The 21,429-nt window shown below is 44.4% G+C and overlaps 2 protein-coding genes across 4 annotated transcripts; one reads left to right on the top strand and one right to left on the bottom strand.

Annotated features, from left to right (window-relative positions):
• Positions 1-844: 844 nt before the first annotated feature.
• Positions 845-6,306, bottom strand: LOC112155541 (vesicle transport protein GOT1B). Of its 2 annotated transcripts, none has more exons than XM_024287238.1 (5): positions 6,070-6,208; positions 4,565-4,656; positions 4,263-4,441; positions 3,441-3,522; positions 845-1,331 (listed from the first exon to the last, which is right to left on the bottom strand). In XM_024287238.1, the coding sequence occupies exons 1-5, from the start codon at positions 6,092-6,094 to the stop codon at positions 1,293-1,295; spliced, it is 417 nt and encodes a 138-aa protein (XP_024143006.1). In that variant the 5' UTR covers positions 6,095-6,208; the 3' UTR covers positions 845-1,292. The 2 variants fall into 2 exon arrangements, with proteins under 2 accessions (XP_024143006.1, XP_024143015.1); XM_024287247.1 differs by lacking the exon at positions 845-1,331 and adding an exon at positions 1,338-3,284 and having other exon boundaries at positions 6,070-6,306.
• A 371-nt stretch (positions 6,307-6,677) lies between these two features.
• Positions 6,678-21,269, top strand: recql (RecQ helicase-like). 2 transcript variants are annotated; one of them, XM_024287227.1, is made up of 16 exons: positions 6,678-6,820; positions 6,897-6,953; positions 8,310-8,540; positions 8,615-8,794; positions 8,860-8,966; positions 11,643-11,841; positions 12,370-12,536; positions 12,627-12,708; positions 14,271-14,419; positions 14,839-14,956; positions 15,036-15,174; positions 15,247-15,338; positions 15,407-15,623; positions 16,570-16,699; positions 19,668-19,782; positions 20,455-20,594. In XM_024287227.1, the coding sequence occupies exons 2-15, from the start codon at positions 6,935-6,937 to the stop codon at positions 19,749-19,751; spliced, it is 1,914 nt and encodes a 637-aa protein (XP_024142995.1). In that variant the 5' UTR covers positions 6,678-6,820; positions 6,897-6,934; the 3' UTR covers positions 19,752-19,782; positions 20,455-20,594. The 2 variants fall into 2 exon arrangements, with proteins under 2 accessions (XP_024142995.1, XP_024142985.1); XM_024287217.2 differs by lacking the exon at positions 19,668-19,782 and having other exon boundaries at positions 6,749-6,820; positions 20,455-21,269.
• The last annotated feature ends 160 nt before the right edge of the window (positions 21,270-21,429 follow it).

Genomic DNA, 21,429 nt, shown 5'->3' with positions numbered 1-21,429 from the left:
GGAACAGCTCCCCCATGTGGCCAAACGTGAAGGTGCCACAGAATATAAACAGCTGTTCAAACAGAAGAGATGAAAATTGAAGTTTCTGCAGGAGAGATCCTGAAGACTCCTCCTGCTCTCCATTAACATCTAAAACAAAGTCAAGGCCCGGGGGCCGGATCTGGCCCTCCAGATGATTTCATTTTATTGTTATTAATGGACTGATGTTATCTATCAATTACTTTTAACTTGTATAATTTTGACAAAAAATATTCTTATGGACAGTAAAATATTGAAAATTATTTCATGTTTAAGTTGATTTATTCTGGAATAATATTCCTGCATTTTTATTATTCATAATTATGTTAAAAAGTTAGTTTTAAGGTTTTAAAAATTGGCGTTCTGTTAGCTTTGTAGACTTTTTGGCATTTACTAAGATTTTTGTAGGCTGTTTTGGAGTATAGCTAATATTTACATGCTAGCTGTTTTGGCTAGCCTAATTTTTTTTGTTGGTATTTTAGGCTAATATTTTAGCTGGCTATCAGCCTCAGCATTTTCAGCTATCTATTTCATCATCTTCAGCTATCAGCATTAGGATCTTCAGTAGCCAAATTCAGTTTACAGCATTCACAGTAGCATTATCACAGGTAATGCTATATATCTAGTTCATAATTATGTTAAAAAGTTACAGTTTTAAAAATGTAGTTTTAGAGTGTTCAATAAATGTTTATTCGGTTCGGTCTGTGACCTAAAGAGTGTTTTGGATTTCGGCCCCTTGAGCGATTGACTTTGACACCCCTGATCTAAAACAAATCTATCAAACTTCTCAAATCTTTCTCTCATATTTTCAGGCAACATCCACATGTGTTTTAGAACAAACTTTTTTATGAATTCTGCACTTTATAAAGGGATGAGCACAGACGCACAGGTTCAGGTGTAGTGGTGCTTAGAGTCAACAAAACACAAGAGTTCCTCTGGCTCCGCCCACCAGCCCCCCTGTTTTTGCGTTTGTGAGCCAAGCGGAGCCACGGCCGGCATTTCCTGCAGAAGCTCCCGGAAGCGTCAGAGATCCGATTCATACAGAGTTTTTCAGCAGAACAGAAATGACTGTAACAGAAGGAAATGTTCTCCGTTCTTTGGGACCGAAAACTGGATGTCAACGCCAAACTGGGTGGGGGTTGGGGGGGTCTTCCTTGAGGAGTCCGACAGAACAGTCTTCATCTCCTCTCCATCCAGGAGTCGGAACCCAGCAGAGGTCGGAAGCGTTCCCTGCAGACAGGAAGCAGCCGTTTCCCTGGTAACCAAGCTTGGTTCTATACCATGGAGTTGCTCTCGCCCACTTTGTCCACATACTGAAACAGAAGGGGACAAGGATCAGCAGGAGGACCACAGGAGGTCAGCATCTGTGCTGACCTTTAAACTCAAATTGTCTCGTCTCACAGAATCCAAGAAGAAAACATTTGAGATGAGTTAGAGAGGAGACAAAGCAACAAGCGTTCATGAACATGGACACTGGACAAGCAGGGAGGGACTTCTACTGTTCACGAGTGCATGTCCACCACCTACAGTTGCTAGAGACTTGGTGTGAAATGTTAAAGAGGAGCAAATCTGATGAGTCTTGCTCTGGGCTTCCACAAATCTGTTCCAATAAATGAAAGACTTGGTGTCGTAGAATTCCAGCCGGGCACAAACGGAAATTCTTAATTTCCCCTACAAGATCAATTTTCAAACAGTTGACACTTCCGTGAATTAAAAGTGACATCATCCATATCTCACTAGCAAATCAGAGCCTCTGACTGGTCTAAGATTGACCCTGTTTTACTTTCAGAGCCTGAAAACGTTCGTAGAGTTTTGAGCATGAAAGATTGAAACGTGCATTTAAGCACATTTATGTAGACTTCATTGAAAGTGATGGCTTGAATGTGCGTTGCCGAGGTCGGTGTGAATGTAACTTCAGAGAAGAGTTAGTGAGGAGATGGAGATGAGTCAGAGACTAGACAAAGAGAAATTACAGACAAATCAGAGCCTAATCAGTGAGCTATTAAAGACAATCAGACTAGTCAGAGAGGAGCTGAAGAGGATTAAAGAGGACTAAGAAACAAGTTAGTGAGTAGTCAGAGAGGAGTCAGAGACAAGTTAAAGAGGAGTAGGAGACCATTCAGAGACTAGTCAGAGAAGTATGAAAGGAGTTAGAAATGAATCTGAGACTAGTCAGAGACAAGTTAAAGAGGAGTAAGAGGCAATTCAGAGACTAGTCAGAGAAGTATGAAAGGAGTTAGAAATGAATCTGAGACTAGTCAGAGACGAGTTAAAGAGGAGTAGGAGACCATTCAGAGACTAGTCAGAGATTAGTTCAAGGGAAGTTGGAGATGAATCAGAGACTGACCAGAGACAAGTTAAAGAGACAAGTTAAAGAGACAATTCAAAGACCAGTCAGAGAGGAGTTGGACAGGAGTTAAAGAGAAGTGAGAGACAATTTAGAGACTAGTAAGAGAGGAGTTAGAGACAAGTTAAAGAGGAGTGAGAGAAAATTTAGAGACTAGTTAGAGACGAGTTAGAGACAAGTTTGAGGGGAGTATAAGACAATTCAGAGAGGAGTAAGAGAGGAGTTATAGACAAGTCATAGAGAAGTATGAAACAAATTAGCAAGTAGTCAGAGAGAAGTTGGAAAGGAGTTAGAGATGAATTAGAGACTAGTCAGGGATAAGTTAGAGACCAGTTAAAGAGGAATTAGAGACAAATCAGAAACAAGTCACAGAGGAACTGGAGAAGTGTTAGAAATTTTATTTTTTTCAGAGCAAAAAAAGCTTTAAACACTATGATGGTCTTTGTTGGAGACATTCTAATTAATTTCCTTTTCTAAAGAGTTTCTCAACAAATGTTTTAAAGTGTTCCGTCCAAAGTCGGGGCGTATTTGCGGTTCAGTCAGAGGACTCTGTGAGGAACCGATCCTCCACGTTCAGCTCAGTCTTCATGCGTCTTCAGTCTGATCCACAGTCTCCTGTAGAGCCGGGGATCATCTGCGCTCCAGTCCTGCATGCTGCCTCTGTCACATGCTAGGAACTATTTTCACTTTGACTTTAAACACTTCTCTTCACGATTTATAACACTGAACCTTCATGAATCTTCAGCTTTTTCTAGAGAAGAAAAAAAGACCTCCCCCTGCAGGTTTAGTGGTGCTGAAGCAGAGCGTCCATGAGGAGACCCCCATCTGGATCAGGGACGAGCAGCAGCATGCAGGGAGAACCAGCAGAAACTGACCACCACTGTGGTTGTCCTCAGTTGTCCTCAGAGCCTTAGGGAGGCTTTAAGAGACAACAGAGACAGCTTCAGCAGAAAACCAAGCTCCCAGAAAGCATTGCTCCATCAGTTGTGCCGGTGCGTGGAGGTCAGGTGATCACTGCTGATTATGAAGAGCCAATTAGAAGGAGAGCCATGCTGCAGAGCTGGCCAACACTCACCGCGCTGATGAAGGGCAGGTTAAGGATGGAGCCCAGAACCGGTATTCTCCTGATGAAGCCCACAACCACCGGGAAGAACCCCCTGTGGAAAAACAGAAACCAGGGGTTATATAGACTCTACAGACCATCCATCCATCCATCTTCTTCCGTTCATCCAGGACCGGGTCGGGGTGGCAGCAGTCTAAGCAAAGATGTCCAGACTTCCCTCTCCCCGGCCACTTCCTCCAGCTCCTCTGGGGGGACCCTGAGGCGTACCCAGACCAGCCGAGAGACATAGTCTCTCCAGCGCGTCCTGGGTCTTCCCCAGGACCTCCACCTAGTGCACAGGTGTTTAACTCCAGCCCTCGAGGGTCGGTGTCCTACATGTTTTCCAACCAAGCTGCCATAGAATGTTCTTGTTGGCTAAACACACCTGATCCTGGTAATCAGCAGCAGATAAGGCAGGATTCTGGAAAACCAGCAGGACGTCGGCCCTTGAGGACTTGAGTTTGACACCCCTGGCCTAGTGGGACATGCCCGGAACACCTCATCAGAGAGGTGTCCAGGAGGGATCCGGACCAGATGCCTGAGCCACCTCAGCTAGCTCCTCTCAATGCTCTACTCCGAGCTCTCTCCGGGTGACCAAACTTCTCTCCCTATCTATAAGGGAGCATCCAGCCACCCTACTGAGGAAACTCATTTCAACCGCTTGTATTCGGGATCTCGTTCTTTCAGTCATGACCCAGAGCTCTGAGTACTGGAACAAAGATTGACCGCTTTGCTTCCTGGCTCAGCTCTCTACAGACCATCACTTCTGCAGAAGAATCCAATCACTGCACATACCTGAAAAGCAGGAAGAACCCATAGATCTCCAGCACCACTCCAACAATGGGCCAACCGATCAGAACCACGAAGATCCCCCCAAGGAAGAAACCGGTGGCCTTCACCTTGTGCCTCTGGAAGAAGAAGCGAAAGGTTCTCTCCAGCCCGATGACGAAGGCGAGTCCGGCGACAAACAGGATCTGCATAGAGCGTACAGGAAGATGAGCTCCTCACACACATGGATCCCCAACGAGCAACAGAACTTCAGCGTGAGGGGATCTGAACCCTCAGAACCGGCCAGCAGCTGGAGGAGCTTCACTCACGTTTCCAATGGCGAGGAGAGCTTTGTCAAAGAACAGGATCATCCCGAAGAAGAGGAAGAACACGCCGAAGCCCGTTAGCCCCATCCCGATCTCTGCAGGACAAACACCCCATTAAGAACTGTAGAGCATAACCCCTCCCACCTCCCAAGAAGCATCACTCCCATTGACTGTATATGAGAACTGGAATGATTGGCCCCTCCCCCTAGCATTCCAAACAGGAAGTGCCCGCTGGTTCCAAGAAGTCAAAATCCCACAGACTTCTATAGAGAAGTAAACGGGTATCAAACAGTTGTTGATAATCATATTTTGTAGTTTAGTTATTCAAGTTATAAACTAACCAATCAGATGTCTCAATAACAGCGTGTGGTCTCTTGTTGAACGTTCAAAACATTTGCCTGACTCAAGTTTCAGGTGGTAGGGGTTGTGGTCAACCAACAAGCTACCTCCTGATTGGTGAGAGTGGTTACCATAGAAACGCTGACTCAGATAAACTCAGACCAAGTGATGACATCAGTATCGCGAAAAAAAAATGCCACCTTAATTGACTTAATTTGCTTGGAGCCGGAAGTAGGTAATTCTCTATGCGTGACGTCTCACTCACTCAGTCCAGTTCTTTATATACAGTCAGTAGTCAATCCACAGCTGGACAGCTGAAGAACTTTCAGAGCACCGTCTGCTGGTCGTGAAGCTCCAAACCGACCAATATGTAGATGTGTGTGTGTGTGAATGTTGCTTTTTCTCCAGCAAGTCATGAATTTCAACTGCTAGTCCTCAAATGATCTACTCCTCAAACTCAGCTACCCAAACCGAGAAGCATCTAAGGACCAAACTACAAGAAACACAGACTGGACTGATGTTTCTGAGCCTCATAGAAACGTGATTCTCTGCTGGAAGAAGATCATCATCGCTGTTGAACACTCAGATCTTTGAGAGGGGAAGAAGTGAGGAGGATCTTCAACACAGAGAGACACACACAGACTGACACAGATACAGCAAGAAAGACAGATACCCTCAAAAGACAGACGCACACAAAGCCACACTCAAAGAGAGAAAAACAGATACACACAGACAGGCAGGCAGAGGGAGAGAGAGACAGATACACACACTTCGAGAGAGACAGATACACAGGGAGAGAGAGAGACAGAGATACAGAGAGAGAGAGAGACAGATACACACAGACAGAGAGAGAGATACACAACTTAGAGAGAGACAGATACAGAGAGAGAGAGAGCGAAAGACACATACCCCCCCCCACACACACACACACACTCACACACAGACAGCTACAGAGAGAGAATCAGACAGACAGATACACGCAGAGAGAGAGAGATACACAAACTTAGACAGAGTGAGAGAGAGAGACAGACACACACACTTAGAGAGAGAGAGAGAGAGATACACAACAGAGTGTGAGAGAGACAAATACACACAGACACTCACACACCCCTTTAACTTTAAGCTTGGCAGAGCCCGGACTCGAACCCTGTCCCCTCCCCGGCTCTTACTCTGGGAGTCCGAGAGTGAAATCATCTTGAGGCCGGTCAGTGAGGGGCAGGACCGCGCTGGAGACTCCTGAAACCTGTCACGGCTGCCACTGTACCACAGCACCAACAGCCACGTCTTCCGGAAACACTTCTGCTCGGCAAGTCTACTTCCGGAACAACCGAGTGGCGTTCAAAGCAGTAGCGCTCCGCCGCTCGGAGAAACTCCGTCCCGCACGCCCCGCACACGGCATCTCTGTCACGCGCATTCCGCACAGTTCAAAACAGGAAGTTCTCCTTAAGAGTATTTTATGTATGGCGTGACGTCACATGTTCCTAACTTGCTCCGTGAGTGTTTCTGAGCGCTTGTTTGTCGCTGCTTTTCTTTGTATTCCCTGCGTTTGGTCTCGCAGGCTTTCGATCCTCTGTGTTTAATAGTAGGTGCGATAGCCTGTCAGTCTTAACCCAGGGACATAATCGCAGAGGAACAGTCCCGCCTTCGCCCTCGTGTTGTGTTCTATAGCAACCGGAATTCTGGGCAGCGGATGATCCAGCTCGCCTCCTGAACTCGGCCGTCTGCGGGGCGGGACGGTCTCTGGAGCGGCAGTTTCTGCGCTTTTGATGTTCGAGTCCTTTGAAGCGTCGTCGCTCATCAAAGAAACCGCCTCCTGCTAATTCTAACCGAGGCTTTTAATCAAAGCAGGTGCAAGCTTTTCTGAAGAGGGGGCGGAGCCACGGGAGTTCTGAAGTCCATTGGATTCAGTTTGTTTGGAAGGTGGAGTCCAGGAGCAGCAAGACAGGTGACCACTGACGAGAGGTGTGCAGGTGATCAGCTCCTTGTGTGCCCGCAGGAAGCAGCATCTGTGCGGCCTGAGCTTCCCCTGCAGACATGGATGTTGGATCCTCAGGTGAGCCTCAGCTCTGAAGCTGATTGAAGTTCTGTGAGCTCTGTAGGAACATGGTGGAACGTCATCTTCTGCAGAGCTCTCGTTTCTAGTTGAATCTTAAACTGCAGAATAAGGAGCATTCAGAGCTGTGGTTGTTTTGGAGAAGAGTTTATCCTCAGGGGTGCAGGTGAGGAGGAGAGTGACATCATAAACGTGGTGGAGCGGCCCTCAGAGGACTCTAACCTCAGCTGGTGTGAGTCGGTGGGTCTTCAGGGGGAGCTGACTACTTTAATGACCTCATTAAATCGGTCCTCACAGAACCTGGATTCTTTCCATGTTGTTCTGGACCAGGAGTCTGTAACCTGCAGCTCCAGGTCCACATGTGTCTCTTCTATCTCTCCATGGTGGATCCTCGGACAAACATCAAATAAGTCATGGAGACTGCTGATCCAGTCATGTCGACCGTCTAAGTCAGCAGCTCCCCCTAACCAAAACTACATAAAGAAAACAAATAAACAAAGCCAGCAAACTAAGACTACCAAGATCCAAACTAAAATAACAAAACCCAGCAGAGTAAGACTGCTGAGGACAAAGAGGGAAAAAAGATCAAGAAAAATAAAAGTTTTTTAAAATTCCAAAATACAGTAGTAGCTTCTATTGCTGGGGTTGCATTATGCATCCACTGGATACACGGTCATATTTCCCAGCATGCACTGCGCTCTACTTCTGCAGGTGAAAATGGAGTCGGCTGCTGCTTCCTGTCGTTGAGACTTGTTGCGGCTCAGTATTAATCCATATACAAGGCGCACTGTCGGCTTTTGAGAAAATTTAATTTTAGGTGTGCCTTATAGTGCGGAAAATATGGTAGTTAAATTTATGAATTGATGTCTGAGGTTCACATCGATGATAAACTATGTAGGTTTTTACATCCTGTTGACCTGAAGACGACTTGTTTGTTCAACTCTACCCCCAGAATGAACAGATTTATATGTAAAGTAAAACTTTGGTAAAAAGTTTGATCTTTTATGAGTTAAAAGCAGATTTTATCTTATGCTGCACAACATTGGTTACTAGCTGCACTGAGATGATCCTGTTTGGTACAGAGCAGCTTTTATTTTAAGTATAATTTAAAAAAAAAACACATTTTCAGAGATGCTAGGTTCTTTTTATATTTTTTCTTTGGTTCAGGCCAAAAAGTAGACATAATTCATATTTATTATTTATAAAAAAAGATGGTCAAAAAGACTATGCGGCTCCTTCTAGGTTTTGTTAAAGGTTGCCGACCTCTGTTCTGGACCCAGCTCCATTAGTGTCAGGACTCGGATGGTTTTTCGGCTGCTAGGATGAGGGTGTGGACATTGAAGGTGGTGTTTTCAGACGTGCAGGCGGAGCTGGACTCGGTGGAGGAAGAGCTGCAGCTGCTAGAGGTCCAGATCTCTGAGCTCCTGGAGAAGCAGGCCGAGCTGACGTCTCGGAAGGAGGAGCTGCTGCAGCGACTGGAGGGCGCCTGTGAGGCAGCGCAGTGCTCCTCCTCCTCCTCCTCCTCAGCTTCCTCAAAGTCTGAGCCGGGGATGAGCCAGCAGGAGATGCAGCGGTACGATGAAGCAGGTACGGGGAGGTGCAGTGAGGCTAACAGGTTTGTGGTGTTTAAAGAGTCTAACCATCTGTCCCTGACCTGGCAGAGTTCCCTTGGTCTGCAGCGGTGGAGGAACACCTGAGGACGTCCTTCCACCTGTCTGCCTTCAGGCCGCTGCAGCTCAGAGCTATCAACCTGACCATGGAGGGCCGGGATGTCTTCCTGGTGATGCCCACAGGCCGGGGCAAAAGCCTGTGCTACCAGCTGCCTGCAGTCTGCTCTGAGGGTACAGGACTCCCACGAGCGCTCACGCTCACCGTGTTCGCCGCCTCACGTGTTTTCCTGCTGCAGGGTTCACGCTGGTCGTCACGCCGCTGGTGTCTCTGATGGAGGACCAGCTGCTGCTACTGCGCTCGCTGCAAGTGCCGGCGGCCGCTCTGAACGCCTCCAGCGGAAAGGTACGCCTTCCACTGTCACTGACTCGGAAAACCTGAACTTTCCCTGGAATCTGATGATCCTCCCTGGGAGAGAAGTCCTTGGAGGTGCTAGAAAACCTTGAAAAAATGTCTGATACAATTTTACAGGTACAAGAACCTGAATTCAGATCTTCCCGTTGAGAGGAAAATACTGTTTTGCTTTAGAAATTCCTAACAGAAAAACTCAAAATTCCCACAGTATAAAAAGGTGCTGGAAAATAACCTGGAGGGAGTTTGTAGGTCTGAAGCTACGTTCACGCCGCCATGGCAACGCACGTTCAAGCGACCCCTCCCAATGAAAAGTTTCAGGCTTTGGTGTTAATGGGCCGCAGCGTTCCACCGTTTTCAGGCTCTAATGTATCAAACGAACTAGGTTGAACTTTGACCAATCAGGGACTCAGATTTCTTGAGTCTTTGAAACATTGAAGTGTCAACCATTTGGAAGTTGATCATGAAGGAGAAAATAATAGTTGTGGTTCAGCCCAACCAAAATGACACAGAGTCTTTCAAATATCGGAATAGAGCTGTGATTACCACCACTCTGACATTTAATATCAAGAAGTAGGAGTCGAATATACGCTAGTAAACAGCAGAAAATGAAAAAGAAGCCCCTCCCAGCCTGTCCAGTGTGAACACCATGGGCTAAACAAGGAGTGAGCAAATGAATAACATTCCTGCCTTTTTATTATTCATAATTATGTTAAAAAGTTACAATTTTAGTTCTAAAAAATGTCATTCAGCAGCTTTTTGGACTATTCTGGGATTTACTATGATGTGTTTAGGCTATTTTGGAGTTTAACTAATTTTTCAGCTACATGCTAGCTGTATTGACTAATTTAGTTTTTTTTAAAGTTTTTTTTAGGCTGTTTAAGGGTTTGGCTAAGATTTACATGCTGGCTGTTTTGGCTAACCTAAGTTATTTCTTTTGTTTGTTTTTTAAGCTAATTTGGCATTTGGCTTACATTTTAGCTGACTATCAGCTTCAGCGTTTTTAACTATCAATTTCAGCATCTTCTTCATCCAAATTCAGCTTACAGCATTCACACTAGCATTATCACAGGTAATTCTATATATCTAGTTCATAATTATGTTAAAACTTACAGTTTTTAAAATGTTAGTTTTATTGTGTTCAATAAATGTTTATCCTGGATAAATCAAATTAGTGAGGTACTTTGAAATAAAATAAAACAAGACCAAAAAGATAGGAAGAAGTTTCTGAACTCAAACTGAACACGACCTTTTGACCTCAGAGGAGGCCTTGCTTTCAGCCAATGGCTGCAGACACACGTCTCCAGTGGATCTAACAGTTTCATGTTTCTATCAGAACTGTTTAAACTGTTTAGGAAAAATAAAAGTTATTTCTCTTAAATGTTCTGAGCATTCAAAGATGTGTGGTTTCATCAGTGTATCTCATGGTGAAAGTAAAGTGATGTGAAAACAAAACAATCGTGAAATACTTTTGTGATAAAACAAGTTTATATAAAGTTTAAATCTGAGTTTAGCTAAAACAAAGTTTAAAAACTAACATTCAAACTCTTAATGAATAAACAATCAACTATGAAGAGATTTCTCATAGAAAAAGATCAACTACATGTAATTCTAATGTTTCTTAATTGTCAAATAAAGAGGATTAAATCAAAGCATGAATTGTATTCCATATCATTAACTCTTAACATGCAGTTTATCAAAACATGATTAAATGTTGTCTAAACTCATATTCAGATGCAAATCACACATTCATGAACAACAAAGATTATGGTGGAAGTTTTGTCTGCTTCCTGTTGAAATCTGTGAATAAAGTTCAGTCATTTTCATGTTATTCACATTCAACACCACAAATAACAGAACAGATGTTTAGAATCTTTATTTGTGAATAAAAGAAATATTCATCTCAGCTTGTTCTGAGCTGAGTTTTTGGATTCTCCTATGGGTGCACGCATCGTAAAACCATAAACCGTACATTCCAAAGAGGTCTGCCATCGATCCTTCAGTTAGTGGGACAGAAAGGATTCTTTGAAGACCTTTTAGGACAAATCTCTGTTTCCGTAAATCCTTCATAGGAGTTGTCCAGCGTTTTCCTTATCAAGAAATAGGGCTTGGGAGGTCACAGACCTTTTGGGCTCAAGGCCGCATTTGGGCCTCTTAGCATCCAAGAGAGGCCAGATTCTCAAATGTCTCGATAGCATCTCCACAGAGGTAATTTGTGGCCTTGGGACGTCTGAGTAAATCAATGTATTCCTGATTATAGTGGACTGTGTTTTTCTCTGAAATACATCAACCAACCATTAGGTGCAAGTGGCACTAAAATAGGAACCAAAACCAGTTTTTGTCCAGATTCCATGTTGTTTTTCTCTCATATGAGGTTTCGTCCCATAAACCTTCAAACCGTTGTGACCCACAAATGAAAAGGTTCACCAAACCGTGGACTAATGCACGGGCTACTGCCCAATCTGTAACAGCTACCCAATCAGTACCCAGAACTGAAGTTCAAGACAGTACGACATGACTATAAAAGCCTCTCACAATGTTTACAGTTATAAATATGTATATTTTAATCTCAATAACAAAATAACATGTTATAAATCAGGACTGCACATGTGCATCATATGATTACACAGTCTTGTATTTAGACAATGCTCTTTTGTTTTTCATTTCCAGGAGCACACAAAAACGGTTCTGGCCGCACTGACGGACCCGAAGGCCCCCTTCAAGCTGGTCTACGTGACTCCGGAGAAGATCGCCAAAAGCAAACTGCTGATGTCCCGTTTGGAGAAGGCGTACAAGGCCAAGCTGCTCAGTCGCATGGCGGTGGACGAGGTGCACTGCTGCAGCCAGTGGGGGCACGACTTCAGACCAGGTGAGGGCGCCACAGCCCGGGCTGACTCCTATAGATCAGGGGTCTGCACCTTTAATGCTAAGAAACTGTTTCTTATGGACTAAAATCCATTATTTTACTTTTAAAAGCTACTCATACAAGTTCCTTTCAAAATAAAATATATCCAGCAGGTTTACTTGAACTAAAAATGCAAAAACATCTTTTAATCATTATGACTTTGGTGTTCCTTCATCTTTTTCTCCTTTTACTATTGAATATAAACACAACTTTGGTGTGGAATACATACGTTTGTTTTAAACTTAATGCAATAAGATGACGTCATTCTAATAATAATCATCCACTCTGATAGCAGTTTTACCATCATTTTACTCAGTTTTGCTAAAAATTTAAGCATAAATAACAAAATATAACTTATTAAATTGAATAAACTAATACTAAAAAAACTATTTAATCAAATTGCATTTTTCTTAAAAGCCACAGAGCCTCAGGTTGCAGACCCCTGTCCTAGCTGAACCTGTTTTACTGGATGCTGTTGTCTTCACTCTGTAGATTATAAACTGCTGGGCATCCTGAAGAGACAGTTTCCCACAATCCCTCTGCTCGGCCTCACGGCCACAGCTACCAGCAGCGTCCTGCAGGACTGCCGCAAAATCCTGTGTGTGCCGAAGCCGGTCACCCTGACCGCCTCCTTCAACCGGGCCAACCTCTACTATGAGGTGAGGGGAGCGCACACATGAAGAGTCCAGCGCGTTCTGAAGGCGTTCAGGTCTCTGAACCAACACACTGTCACCCACTGTCCCGCTCAGGTTCGTGTCAAAGACTCGGATGGAGACTCGTCTCTGAGCGACATCTCCTCTCTGATCAAGAACAGATACGAGGAGCAGTCAGGTGATTGATCACACATGCTGCCGTCTAGCCTCTGCAGAACTTCTCAGAACACATTTGGGCTGCCACGATTAGTCGACTAATTGACTATTAAAATAGTCGATTAGATTAGCAACAAGTCTTTAAATATATTCATGGGCTGTGCTTTCATATTTAATAGTAATTTTCAAAAAAGTTGGTGTTTAGCTGATATTTTTACAACATGCTAACATTTATGGCTAATTTGTTATCTTTTTTTTGCTAATTTAGAATTTAGGTATTATAGCAACAAGCTAACATTTTGGCTAATTTAGTTTACTAAGGAATTTTAGTCTATTTTGGAGTTAAGCTAGGATCTAAGCAATGTGCTAGCTTTTTGACTAATTTAGCATCTACTGAAGTTTTTTATACTAATTTGGAGTTTAGCTAATATTTTAGCAACATGCTAACATTTTGAGCTAATTTGTTATCTACTGAAGTTTTATAAGCTAATTTAGTGTCTAACTTCTAGCGGCTGGGTGGCTCAGTGGGCTAGGTGAAGGGCTGGCACTCAGGAGCCCTGGGTTCGATTCCAGGGTTGTCCACTGATCTCCACCCAGATTGGGTCTTTAGCCAAGACCCTTGACGCTGCTGCCTAACTGGGTCCCTGTGCCCCTCAAGTACAGGGTTGTGTCAGGAAGGGCATCCGGTGTGAAAACTCTGACAAATCACTGATGTGAATCAGTGGGTGCTGTTATGCTGTGGTGACCCTGAAAGGGATAAGCTGGAAGTGAACCACCCAGTGTTTAACTTCTATTTTAAGTAACATTCTTGATTAAATTAGTTTACTGAGTAAATATTTTTTGCAAAGTGGCTTGTATTATGGCTTTTTAATCAAATTGACTACAATTTTTTAGAAATTCAGGTCAAATTCTGCACTGTTTCTTAGTTCTTCAGCTAATTTTCCAGTCATTTAGCGAATTTAACATTTTGCAAATAACTTGCATTTTCAGCAATTCCCTTCAGCAATTAAAGGGAATTGCGTCACCATTTTAACCTAAAAGCTTCAGTCTCTTCAGCGAATACTTTCAGCAAATAGCATTCACATTAGCATTATCACAGGTAATGCAACTTTTCTAGTTTAATATTGTTTTTATAGCAGAAAGTAATGAAGGACAGAGGCTGCACCATTCATTAAAAGTTTAATAAACGATCATCTTCATTGTCTTTATCTTTAGTTAGTTTAAAGCTAAGGTTAAGATGTGTGCTTTACATCCACTTTGCGCAATTAGTCGACTAATTGTAAAAAATAAACAGTGAATAGTCGACTATTAAAATAATCGTTTGTGGCAGCACTAGAACACAGATTCCGCCTGTAAACAAACGTCTCACAGCAGACGCGGCGTGGCTTGAATTTACTACGTCACGTGGCGGTTTTATGAGGAAATACCATTGAGTGTGCGTGATGGTCTCATTTGTGGGTTTGATTCATCTGCAGCTTTTGCTTTGGGGTGTGATCTCTCTCTCTCAAAGTAACACACACCTTATTTACACTCAAGAAGAAGAAATATTTATCTGACCTGAATAGAGTTCCTCCTGTGCTGTAGGGATTGTGTACGTCTTCTCTCAGAAGGATGCAGAGTCCGTGTCCTCCGCCCTCCAGAAGAGCGGCATCGTGGCGTACCCGTACCACGCCAACATGGACCCGGAGGACAAGTCCCGAGTCCACCGGAAATGGACCTCCAACAAGATTCAGGTCCGTGATTAGAGCGATGCATCATTCTGTTCCGCTGAAATCAAAAAACCTTTATGGGACTAAAAAAATATTTTAAAATCCAGTAACGAAAGCAAGATATCCAAAAGAAATATGGGATGGCCACAGTTTTTGTGACAAATAGTGAAATTTGGCAATGACCGAAAAATAAATTAAGAATAGATCAGTCTTTCCCCACTCTGACTCTTGGGGACCACTGCCCTGCATGTTGTCTGTGTTCTCCTGCCCAAGCTCACTGGATTCAGCTAATCGTCAGACTCTGCAGAAGCCTGAGGATGGCAGTCATGCCAGGGTGGGATTGAAAAAAAATCAGGACAGTATTTCCCGAGAACCGGCCTTGGGCAACTCTGGAGTATTTGTCCTCTGAATGTGCGGATGTCAAAGCCTGTGCTGCTCTGTAGGTCGTCGTGGCCACGGTGGCGTTCGGTATGGGCATCGACAAACCCGACGTCAGGTTCGTCATCCACCACACCATCAGCAAGTCCATCGAGAACTATTACCAGGAGAGCGGCCGAGCAGGTATGCACTCAAGAACCGCTCCTCTATGCCACCATTGACCTGCGTTTTGGTGGTCACATTTCTCTGCCCCTCCCTCGAGGTCGAGACGACCGTCCGGCAGACTGCATCGTCTACTTTGGCTTTGGCGACATCTTCAGGATCAGCACCATGGTGGTGATGGAGAACGTTGGTCAGCAGAAGCTGCTGCAGATGGTGGACTTCTGCCAGAATGTGGACAGGTAGCGGCGGCGCCTCTAAGGATGGTGCCTCCCGTCTTCGAACACTTCCTCAGTGTGTCATCTGTTGGGCAGGTGTCGGCGCTCTCTGATGGCTGTTCACTTTGATGAGGTCTGGGACGAGGAAGACTGTAACCAGATGTGTGACACCTGCAGACACCCAGCAGGTGTGTGGACACCTGCTACTCCATTAGAGCCTCAGAGCCACAGTCACCCTCACTGTCGTCCTCTCCAGGATACACCACCCTGGATGTAAGCCAGCATGCACGGCAGGTGGTGCAGATTGTGGAGCTGGCCACGTCCATGGATGAGAGGCTGACCCCCCTGAAGCTGGTGGAGGCGTGGAGGGGGCGGGGCCCGGCCAAGCGCAGGAAGATGATCCAGACCACAGAGCTGCCTCGGAGGCAGGCTGAAGCCGTGATCGTCTTCCTGCTGCTGCAGGGATACCTGAGGTGAGTCAGCCGTCTGAGTACCTTCAGAGTTGGGGTTTGTACCCTTGACTGACTCTTTTGGCTAAGGTCAGACTGTACCTGTACCTTTTCATTGTAAATAGGCCGAAGCGCTAAAGTTTTATGCTGAGACATTTTCCTACAAGACTCAGGAAGACCTAAAGAGTTTTTAAAGAAGACTTGGTAACTAAACACAGAAACCTTGTTTTCACTGAGCGGTCCAGTCTCCTCCAGGAGAAGCAGAACAATGTTTCCAATGTTAAAGATCTGAACATTTTAGTTAGAACTTCTCCTTTAGAGAATCCATGTAACACTGGATGATATTAACAATCTCAGTATTTCATTGATACATTTACAGAATGTGAACTGGATCAGATTAATATAAATATATTCCAAACATATAGTAGAGTTTTAGTGTATTTCTAAACAAACTTAAAATTGAAGAATTGAAAAAAAATTGAATCGTATCGATTCAGGTTCTTGTGAATCGAATTGTTTCTAGAAATTTTGATCAATACCCAGCCCTACTAACACACCATTTTAAACTTTGTTTTACACTGAAGTGTCTAAAACAATATTGACTCACCTTAATATGTAAACAATAGTTTGATTCATGGCTACTACATGTGGCAATGACTATAATTCTCCAAATTCAGATTTGACTTTCAGAAGTCGGTGAAGGCTTTCATTCTCTTCTAGAACAAAACGACAATCTTAGCGACCACTGACTACATTAGACACAGCTGTTGTACCATCAGACCGTACAGCCTTTTGGTTTGTTCAGCAGACACACCATGACCTTTATCATTCTGCCCTTCATCCCCCAGTCTTTCCTTAAAGAACACACAAACTGAATAACATTAGCCAGAATGGGTCATGTGACCTGTGGCAAAAAAAACAAAAACATTTTTAAAGGGTAATTAAATGTGTTTGTGTGACCTGAGTGCAGAGAGGACTTCAGCTTTACTCCGTACACCACGTACTTCTACGTGAAGCTGGGCCGCAAAGCTCCTCTGCTGAAGAACCAAACTCACAAGCTGACCATGAAGATGAAGACGTCCGGAGCAGAGCGTGTGTCCGTGAGTAAATCCCACCGTTCAGGATAGAAGTCAACATTTACAAGCACCTTTCATGAAACCTAACAACAGTAAATGGCAAAGAACTGAACGGGAAAAACAAAAGATCAAACCACATAAATACAAGAGCAAGTGCTGAAACAAAGCAGCAGAACAGTGAGAGTTAGACTGAGTCTGCTGTACGAAACACTGATCCTCTGAGTCACAGCTATCAACTTCCTCCTCAAATCTGGGATGTTCCTCTTCTTTGGTGGCCCAGGGTTGGCCTCTTGCTTTAGCAAGTTTGTCCAGTTGATATTCTTCCACATTTACAGCATCAAACAATCACAGCTTTTTTTTGATCCACCACTCTCTGGCTCCACCCTGGACAGGTGGGGTCAGGCCCTTTGGGTGCAGTAGGAGGCCAGGTTTTGGCCATTGGTTGGGCATGCTACCCATACCCTCCTAGTAGGGGGCTGCTGGGTAGGGTGGGGTAGAGTCTGTGGTGTTGGGTCAGCTGGAGTTCCAACTTACACAAATAGAAGCCGAAAATGGGAAGAACACTGTCCTTAAAGGGGTCAAGCTGAGGGCTTAATACTCGGTGGCCGAGGCTCTTCTCTGCCTCTGAGGCAGATGGCGTTCAGCTCGCCTTGCAGTGGGATGACTGCATGTTGATGTACCTGGTAATGCCTTTGGCTTGGTCTCCTATTTGTTAGGCAAAATTTCCTCTGGGAGGGGCAGGAGGAAGCCTAGTGACAGCCTGGAAGCTGTTCCCTTCCTCTTGTGAAGGGTACAAGGGGTTGTGTACACCTTGGGTCTTTGTCACAACTGTCCTTATGGATGGATACAGGACATGTCAAGATTATAGATGGCTTGGTGGACCCGTAGAGTGAAAATGTTAATGCACATTCTTTTCTACGCCATACTACGAGGGACTGCAAACAGCCAAAATTAGCTTCCTCTTTAGGGCGCTCCCTTAGAGATAAGGTGAGAAGCTCAGTCACCCGGAGAGAGCTCGGAGTAGAGCCGCTTCTCCTCCACATTGAGAGGAGCCAGTTGAAGTGGCTCGGGCATCTGATCTGGATGCCTCCCGGATGCCTTCCTGGAGAGGTGTTCTGGGCATGTCCCACTGGGTGGAGACCCCGAGGATGACCAGGACACGCTGAAGAGACGTGTATCACCTGAACACCACCTCCAAGCAGCATCTGTGTGCAGTCAGTAAGGAGCTAGTGCGCACTCCTCATTAATGGATAGTGTGTGGCGTAAGGACACCGTGCGGCAGCATCACCCGTCCCTCATAAGTGTGTGTAACTTACATTAAATTTACAAATATCTCTTCGACAATGGTACATTCCATTATCAGGACTTCTCTTGAGGTGGCCGTATGAGTCTCAAGGGAATTGTAAGACACACTATGGCCCTCTATGGACTTGGACAACCCAAAAATCTTTACCCACCGATACATAGACACACAACTCCATTGCACGATACACGCAAACATTAATGCTACATTCCTTCTCTCTTCACTTGTCCTCAACCTGTGCAAATTTTTTTTAAATTGTCTGACAAAACTTTGTAATTGTTCTAGACTTTATGACCTTTTATTAACAATCATCTCATGACCATTGTTGGTTAATATTCTTTTCTAACTGTAGATCTTTGTAGAGACATCTGTTGCTTTGAAAAAACCTTATGTTCTTTATGGTTTAAACAACATGTGTCAAAGTCAAGGCCCGGGGGCTGAATCCGGCCCTCCTGGTAATTCTATCTGGCCCTCTAGATCATTTTATCTTATTGTTATTAGTGGACTGATGTTATCTTGTGCTCATTTCTAACTTAAATCATTTTGACAAAATATATTTTTATGTAGGGTAAAATATTGAAAGTTATTTAAGGTTTAAGTTGATTTATTCTGGAATAATATTCCTGCATTGTTATATTTCATAATTATGTTTCAAAGTTACAGTTAAACAATTGTTATTCTGAAAGCTTTTTGGAATATTTGGGTATTTACTATGATATTTTTAGACTGTCTTGGAGTTTAGCTAATATTTCAGCTACATGCTAGCTGTTTTGGCTAATTTAGATTTTTTTTAAGTTTTTTTTTTTTTTTTACTGTTTTTTTCTGTTTAGCTATTTTTTCAGCTAAATCTTAGCTGTTTTGTCTAACTTAAGTTTTTTTCGGCTAATTTGGCATTTAGCTAATATTTTGGCTGGCTTTCAGCTCCAGCGTTTTTTAGCTATCAATTTCAGCATCTTCAGCTATCAGCACTAGTATTTTCAGCGGTCAAATTCAGCTTACAGCATTCACTCTAGCATTATTGCAGGAAATGTTACATATCAAGTTCATAGTTATGCTAAAGTTACGGTTTTAAATTTTTAAAAATGTTATTTTAGAGTGTTCAATAAATGTTTATCCTGTTCGGCCCATGACCTAAGGAGTGTTTTGGATTTTGGCCCCTTGTGTGATTGAGTTTGACACTGCTGGTTTAAACTCCAGAAATTATGAGAGCGATCTGGCTGCAGCCAAGATGGCGCCAGACATCATTGGCCAGAAGTGGATCTTATACAACTTACCCTAACGCAAAAGTGTTCATAATTGTAGAAAAACTTTTATTAAAGCTTAGATCTGGAAAAGCCATAACTGTTAGGGTCACGCGTTTTATTTGGAGCGATATGGGGGAACGATGTCTGAATGCAGGATGTCTGCTGCCAGATCCTCTTGGAACTTGATGACCTCCTGACTTTAGGTTCAGGAGGGCAAAATGTCACATTTTTTCTGATAGAAAACCCATTTAGGTTCACAGAGGAACTTTCTAAAGGTGTTTGTGTACTCAGATCAGTAAACTGATCCTGGTTCTTCAGGAAGTCTTCATTGATCCTCAAATACAGTCGAGAAATCCTTGTTGCTATTCTGAAGACTCAAGCTGGAGGGGGCGGGGTCACTGCTGTCCTGTTCCCGCTCACCTAAACTCTTGTTAATGACCTGCAGGTAAAAGGTGCTCGAGGCCCGAGGTCAGTTCAGAGCTCTGGAGAAGCCCCTGAGGCCAAGAAAGTCAAGACAGAGCTGCTGTAGACCCCCCCCACCCCGAAGACCAGTCCAGAAAGTACAGTCATCATTCTGTCCTCTAACCACTGCCATCCACACCGGGCCCACGCTCGTGGTTCTGATCCACATCACAAACACCAGATCCGTTCTTCTGTCTGCAGCATGAATGCACTCAGACACTGGGGGGGTTAACGTGCACACGCACTCATGCATGTACACACACACTCATCTGCTCAACCAGGATCCTCAACACAGAACCAGAGAAGATCTACTGAACCTTCTGACTACAGATTCTACTGACAGGAGAGTTCTGCTTATTGTAAACTGATATGAACGATGATCACTAATCAATGATCAGAATTGATTCGAGATGATCAGTATTTCAACATTGATCAGACATGATCAGTATTGATCAGAAATGATCAACATTGATCTGAGATGATCAGTCTTTTTGTATTGATCTGATATAAGATGATCAGTATTGATCAGGGTGGTAGAGGTGCTGCAGAAAGGCTGAAAATTGATTTCTTCTCTGGTTCTGTGAATCTCAAACTCATGGGGGAGGGGGGGTCTCCATCAGCCCCCCTTTCAACCAGTGATCTGTTTTCATGGTGTCTGTTGGGGGGGTGGGGGTTATTGTTACTAACATCTTCACTCTTTTCACTCACTGGCAGAAGGGGCCGCCCCCCCTCCCTCACTCACACACTGACATGGCATTTCCTGGTTGTAGGATCTGTCGGCGGTAGAATCCAGAGAGATGGAGGAGCCCCTCCCCCATCACAAAGTAGTGAAGGAGCAGATGAACATGAGCAGGAAACAAGACCTGCAACCCAGCCGCCAGACCGATCAGATTCCGGGGGCGTTCAGACCACCTAAGGGGGCGGGGCAGACGGCGGCAGACACCGAGAAACCAGGTTCGCATGAAATCAAATCCGGTTCCAAAAACAAAACCCCCTCCAGGAGGAAAGGGACCCACCAATCCCCTGCTAGGAGTTCTGCCCCCACCCCCACTAGGTCCAGCTGTCCGTCACAGGCCTCCATCATCTCCGACACGGCGGCGGAGGAGCTCCACCACCTCAGGAAGTTCTACAGCCAGCAGCTGCGCAGGATAGACCAGGCTTCCCTGGAACAGCTGGGTGCCCCTCGAGAGCTGGGTGTGCTGTCCTGCATTCGGGGACCCCTGAGGAGCCTGCGCCTCCCCTGCAGCACCAGCATCACCCAGACGGCCCGCAGCCTGTGGACACGGGTCAGCGGCAGGAGGCGGCTGCAGTAGACTCCGACGTTCTCCTGCTGCCTTCTTACACCGACCTGAATAAAATCTGCAGTCTGAGGTGTTTGAGTCTGTCTGAACAGGTGAAGATTAAAGAGAGGTCAACAATATGACGCTGTAATAACCAAAACGGTTAGTGTGAGTAAAAACTCAATTCTGATTGGCTGCATGGTGTCTGTTCAGTAAAGGTGTTATCAGAAATGAGTGGAGGATGTTGAGGCGTGGGGTTGCTTCTGTTACGTTATTAGTTTGAAATAAAGAGGATGATGAGTAGAGCTGCTGAAGATCTTTTCTGTCCAGTTAAAGTTTATTGTATATAATATACGTATAATGTATTATATATAAAATGATTATATATAGAAGTGTTTACAAAAATCACAAAAAACTGAGAAAGTCAGACAATTTCAGCATGTCTGACAATAAACAAAAACTATT

This window comes from Oryzias melastigma, linkage group LG23 (genome assembly GCF_002922805.2).
Source record: "Oryzias melastigma strain HK-1 linkage group LG23, ASM292280v2, whole genome shotgun sequence".
Lineage (NCBI taxonomy): Eukaryota > Metazoa > Chordata > Actinopteri > Beloniformes > Adrianichthyidae > Oryzias > Oryzias melastigma.
The sequence above is the reverse complement of the archived record's forward strand: the minus strand, read 5'-3'. Positions and strand labels throughout refer to the sequence as shown.